The 6,252-nt window shown below is 55.5% G+C and overlaps 1 protein-coding gene across 2 annotated transcripts in view; it reads left to right on the top strand.

Annotated features, from left to right (window-relative positions):
• ADA2 (adenosine deaminase 2) overlaps positions 1-6,252 on the top strand; it is a 48,206-nt gene that overhangs the window by 4,024 nt on the left and 37,930 nt on the right. For both annotated transcript variants that reach the window (XM_027775656.1, XM_014591484.2), the window contains exons 3-4: positions 1,264-1,489; positions 2,535-2,745. In XM_027775656.1, coding sequence (XP_027631457.1) covers positions 1,264-1,489; positions 2,535-2,745 — 437 coding nt within the window. The remainder of the gene's footprint in view (positions 1-1,263; positions 1,490-2,534; positions 2,746-6,252) is intronic.

Below are 6,252 nucleotides of genomic sequence, written 5' to 3'. Positions count from 1 at the left end.
CCATGGTTGACTACATGGGAGTCCAGTGATGTAGCCATTATGCCATCTTCTGGTCCTGGTCAAAATTAAACCTTAAATAAAGTTAAGTAAAATGTTTTAAAAAATTAAAAGAAAGCCTCCAGGTCCGGGACCCAAACTACTGTTGGCCATGTCAGAGTCCAGCCTTTTAACCACCATCCCACCTGCTGGCCCTGACCTCCTTTTATTATATATTTATTTAATTATTATTTTCTTTAACTTTATTTTAATGTGACCAGAGAGAGACAGAGAAAGAGAGAGAGAAAGTGAGAAAGCAAGCCTCCCAGATTTGGGACTTGAACCATGGTTGTCCATATGGGAGTCCAGCGCCTTTAACTGCCATGCCAAGTACTGGCCCCATTGTTTATTTATTTTTAATTAATTACAATTTTAAAGGCTCCATACCTCCTTTTAAAGTGTAAATATGGGCCAGCTCCATAGCCTTGTGGTGAAGCGAGCCAGATCTCATATGGCCAACCATGGTTAGAATCCTAGCCTGGCTCTTTGAAAAACAGTGTGTGTGCGTGTGTGTGCATGCCCCAAATCCTGACAGGATGGAGAAATTGGAGAAGGGACTGAGGTGTGGCCATGTCCCTGGGGAGGTGCTTCCTCTCTCTTCCCCTCGCTCGCCTCTCTGTCTCTGCTAATGCCTGCAGGCTCTGGTAGCTGTCAGTCAATCAATAGTGTTACAGGTGGCGAGTAAAATGTGGCTGTGAGGTCAGTGTAGCAGTGTCCCCAGCTCCTGGGGATGTAGGACCCAGAGAGGGTGGCCCCTCAGGCCCGAGTCAGGGCCAGAGCCCAGGGCCGGCCCCCACACGGAGCGTGCAGTCTGAGGCTGCATAGGTGCTGGCCGGATGCAGGGATGCAGGGATGGGCGCTGGGGGGCAGGCTCAGGTGAGAGGGCTCTGAGGCTCCTCTCCTTGCACCCCTCCATGTGGCATGGGCAGCAAGGGTGCGTCTGAAGGTGCTCCCAGAGCTGGAGCTGCTGTGCGGCCTTGCACCTGCCCACCCTACCCGCCCCTGTGGACGGACCACTGAGGCATCTGGCCGATGAGAGGGGAAGTGGGGGAGCCTCCCTCTTCAGCTGGAGAGGAAGCAGAGGGGCCATTGCAGGGAGACTGAGGTAAGAGACTTCCCAGCGAGGCCTGGCGCTGACCTGGGCTCTGAGGGACCTGGAGGAGAGACCTCGGGCGTGGCCCAGGCCTGTCTGACTGGGGCCCCTCCATGCCCCGCCTTCTCTGCCAGGGGCCGCCTTACATGTCCACGACTTCGGCATGCTGACGATGGACTGGCTGGTGCACAACGTCACCTACAGGCGTCACCTCTACTTCTGCATGACCCCGAGGGGCAACATGCAGTTCCGATTTGCTGACCCAGCTCCCAGCAGCCTCCCGCCAGCAGCGTGCTCAGCGTGGACGCTGATGGAGGATTTTCGGAAGAAGGTGAAGAACGTCACTGAGTTTGATGCTAGGTGAGTGGTGGCTCGGAGAGCAGGCCTCAGCCCGGTCCTGGCAGTGTCTCCTTGGTACAAACATACGTGTCCGTGTCTGTACAGAGCTGGCGTTAAGGCAGTGGGCGGCCTTTTCTTTTGATTTTTACCGGATACTTTGCTTAACAAAATATTCAACACCAGGATCAGCAGTTAGCGTAATGGCTATGTCACTGGATTCCCATGTAGTCAACCGTGGTTCATGTCCCAGACCTGGTGACTTAAAACCCACGCTGGGCACGTATGCGTTTGTGCCCAAAATCCCGAGAGAACGGAGGAGAAGGGATTGTGGCGTGGCCATCCCCTCTGGGCGGTGATTTCTCACTTTCTGTCTCTCTGTCTCTCTGTGTCTGTCTGGCAAGCACACACGCCCTATAGCAAAAACCTCCCCCCCAAAAAAAAAAAATTCAACACCTTTTTCTGCCTATAGTCATTTCTGGGTGCATTTAAATTCTGTTCTCAGGGGCAGCAGGTGGCGTGGTGGTTAAGGGTGCTGGACTCCCACATGGCCAACTGCAGTTTGAGTCCCAGACATGGAGACTTGCTTTCTCACCTTCCCTCTTTCTTTTTCTCACTCTGCCCCTCTCTGGTCAAATCAAAAAACAAATAAATGGGACCAGCAGTTGGCGTAATGGCTATGTCACTGGACTCCCATGTAGTCGACTGTGGTTCAAGTCGCGAACCCAGCGGCTTAAACTCACGCCGGGCTCATGTGCGTGCGTGCCCAAGATCCTGAGAGGAGAATGGAGGAGAAGGGATTGCAGCGTGGCCATCCCCCCTGGGGGGTAATTTCTTGCTTTCTGTCTCTCTCTGTCTTTCTGGTGAGTGCACACGCCCTATAGCAATAGTCTCTCAAAAAAAGAAAAAAAAGTAAATAAAGTGGGGTCTCCCAGTGTGGCCCCCAGTACTGGCTTTTCCGGCTCTGCCCTCAGGTGCATCTAGGTGGGAAATGCAAGGTGGGAGGGGCCCTGGGGCACCCAGAGGCCACCAGAGGCCTGAAGCACGCCCTTCAACCCCGTCCCCACAGACTGCTGAAAACGTTCACTCTGGTGGACGACAACCCCGAGGTGACATATCCAAACCAAGATGTGGTCTGGGCGAGGTTCAAAGCCATCTTCTTCCGCATCGCCGGCCTTGTGCACTTCGCACCCGTGTTCAAGGAGTACATCGAGCGCAGCTTGGGGGAGTTCTACCAGGACAACGTGTTCTACCTGGAGATCCGCGCCCGGCTGTTCCCGGTGAGCCATGGTGCCCTCCTCGCTCCACCTCGCTCCACCTTGCTGCCCCCATCCTCCCTGGTGCAGTGTGTGTCCTCATGGGCATCCCCAGGTCCCTGGTGTCAGGGGCACGTGTTTCTCCGAGGCCACTGTGAGCAAGAACACGGGGGTGGGCCGGGCTGGCCCCAGCAGATCTGCCATTACCACCCTCGTGCCCATGACCTCCCTTTCTCAGGACTCCCGCTTCTCACAGCACTCCTGCACACCCCAGGCCTGGGCCAGTCTTGGTCGGCCCCCTTTCCGACCCAGATGTAGCTTCCCTGAGTCCGCTAGGATGACGCTCTGGTGCAGGGATGGCTGAGTGATGTGGGGAGGGATCTAGTTGCATGTGGCTGCGGGCATGGGTGAGTTTGCGTGGAGCCCTTTCTGGGGAGCATGGCTGTGTTTTAGCTGGGGCGGCCTCTGGGCAGTGCTGTCCGCGCAGGGCCGGCAGAATCCTGTGCTCCCGCAAGGCTAGTCTCCAGTGCGCCATTGAGCAGAGCCCAGCCGATGTGGACGGGCGAGGTTGGGCGAGGTGCCTGGAGAGTGAGGGCCTGGGGCCGCATCTTCCCGTCCTCCCTGGCGGGGACCTCTCCGTCTGCCATCACTGCTCTGAGCTGGCTGCACGGAGACCTGAGGGCCCCTCAGCTCCCAGCAGGGCGTGTCAGCGCAGCCCCAGTCTCAGCCTGGGTACAGGGCGGTCACCCTGTCTCCCTGGTGGCAAGAGCGGGCCTTAGCGTTAATCCTTTGCACTGCTTCTATGACTTTTGTGAACAGAGTCGCTAAAGCCTAGGCACAGGTGATCTTCTTTAAAGAAAAGAGAGCTGGAACCAGCAGGTGGCGTGGTGGTTAAGGTGTTGGACTCCCACAAGGCTGACTGTGGTTTGAGTCCCAGACCTGGCAGCTTGCTTACTTACTTTGTCTCTCTCTGGTTAGCGTGTGTGCCCTACAGCAAGTTAAAAATAACAAAGGTGGGGACCAGCAGGTGGCATGGTGGTTAAGGTACTGGATTTCCCACATGGTCAACAACTGTTCGAGTCCTGTTCCTGGTGGCCTGCTTTCTCACTTTCCCTCTCTCTCTCTGTGTCTCTCTCTGGTCAAATTAAAATAAATGAATTAATAAATAAAATTAAATAATTAGGAACAAAACCAACAAAGGGGCCACAGGTGGCATGGTGGTTAAGGTACTGGATTTCCCACATGGTCAACAACTGTTCGAGTCCTGTTCCTGGTGGCCTGCTTTCTCACTTTCCCTTTCTCTCTGTCTCTCTCTGATCAAATGAAAAAAAGAAAAAAATAACAATAACAAATAAAAATAATGAATTCTTAAAAAAATTAGGAACCAGCAAATGGGGTAATGGTTATGTCATTGGACTCCCACATAATCAACTGCAGTTCGAGTCCCAGACCTGGTGGCTTAAATTCACACCAAGTGTGTGTGTGTGCGTGCCCCAAATTCTGAGAGGAGAATGGATTGTGGGGTGGACATCCCCCTGGGGGCTGATTTCTCGCTTTCTGTATCTATCCCTATGTCTCTCTGGCGAGTGCACATGCCGTATAGCAAAAATCTCTTTGATACACAAATGATAATAAATAACATGAAATAATTACAAAAATTTGCTGTAGGGCATGTGCACTCACCAGAGAGAGACAGAGATAGAGAGAGGACGAGAAAGTGAGAAAGCAAGCTGCCAGGTCCGGGACTTGAACGATGGTTGGCCATGAGAGAGTCTAGCATCTCAATCACCACACTACCTGCTGGCCTCAAATAAATAATTCTTTTTTAAGAAAAAGTTATTTATTTACTTTTATTCATTCATTCATTTTATTTTGATTTGACCAGAGAGAGACAGAGAGAGAGAGAAGGAAAGTGAGAAAGCAAGCCACCAGGTCCAGGATTCGAACCGTGGTCAGCCATGTGGGAGTGTCCAGCACCTTAACCACCATGCCACCTGCTGGTCCCAAATAAATCATTCTTTAAAAACAGAAAGGAAAAAAAGAAAGAAAGAAAGAAAATAGAGCGTCTGGCCCTCTTCTACTGAGAAAATAACTTCTGGAAGAGCTGAGACAGCACTAGGTCTGGCCACAGCAGGACAGAAGAACTCTCCCTGCGAAGCTTAGCTGCGTGCTTTGGAAGACGGACTGGTGCATGGCTCCACGCTCTCTGCGCCCGCCCTGTCCAGGCGCAGCCTGAGCCTCGCCCCACCAGGTGTCCTCAGGCCCTTTCTCACCGGCCCGCCCTGGTCTCCGCGGCATGGTCCCTGCGTTGTGTGTCCTGGTGGGTGAGTCCCGATTGCCCAGCTGCTTCAGGCTAGCTCAGATTTCGTGCTGCCCTGTGTTTTCAGCTGGTTCCACAGTGACAACCATGCTTATCGATGGCGGACCTCAAACTTTGGGGGCCACACAAGTAATTTGAAGGTGCTGTTTAAAATTTGTATTTGGGGGGCCAGTAGGTGGCATGGCGGTTATGGTGCTGGGCTCCCACATGGCCCACCATGGTTTGAGTTCCAGACCTGGTGGCTTGAAATTCATGCCAGACACGTGTGCGAGCGTGCCCCAAGTCCCAGGGGGAGAATGGGGTAGCAGGGATTGCAGCATGGCCTACCCCCTGGGAGGTGACTTCTCACTTGCCCTCTCTCTGCTTCTCTCCTGTGAGCGCTTGGCCCCTGTGGCAGAAACCTTAACAAAGAAGTTCACTTTTACTCTGGCCTCCCGAGTTAAAGGAGCTGTCAGGGGAAAACCCCTCTCTCCCACCCTCCCCCTTGTGATCTGAATGTGGAGGGCCTAACCCAGTGCCCTAGAAGGGCCTTCACTCTGACCTTCCTAATGTGTCTCTCCTGTCTCATCTGCGACCACAGCATCCCTGTTCTAGGGGAGGGCGGCGCTGAGCTTGTAGATGTGACACTGAGCTCTTTGATCAAGGCCACCCCAGCAGGAAGGGCTGGAGAGGCCAGAGCTGCTCCGGTTGGGTCGCAATTTCCTTGTGGGGCTGAGTCCTGGCAGCCACGTTGGGCTCTGAGCTCGGGGGCAGCGGGGACGGCGGGGACGGCGGCTTCAGTCCTAGCCTCGGGAGGGACGGCGCGCTCCCCAGAGCCGTGGCCGCCGAGGGCGAGCGGGGAAGAGGGGCGGCTGGGCGGTGGCTGTGACTTCCATGTTGGCAGCGAGGGCAGGGTTAGGCGGAAGCGGCCGGGAACCTGCCCTGGAGGGCGAGGACGCCCGGGCAGGGCTGCAGTGCTCCAGGCCCCCGCGCCCCGGGGCACCTCTCCGGCTGAGCGGGGGTGGGGAGGCCCAGACTCTGCACCCGCCCGGGCCGCTCCGTCCTGGCCCCGCGGAGCCCCGCCCGGCCCGGCCCGCCCAGCTCCGAGGTGCAAGCGCCTGGGGGTTGGGGACCGGCCTGCGGGCTTCCGGCCTGACCCGGGAACAAAGGCTCTGGCTGCGGAGACCGGCCTTCGCCGGAGCGGCCCCTCCGGAATGCGGGCCGGGGCGCCA

This window comes from Tupaia chinensis, unplaced genomic scaffold (genome assembly GCF_000334495.1).
Source record: "Tupaia chinensis unplaced genomic scaffold, TupChi_1.0 Scaffold000578_2, whole genome shotgun sequence".
In the NCBI taxonomy this organism is placed as follows: Eukaryota; Metazoa; Chordata; class Mammalia; order Scandentia; family Tupaiidae; genus Tupaia; species Tupaia belangeri.
This window is presented reverse-complemented; position numbering and strand designations above follow the sequence as displayed.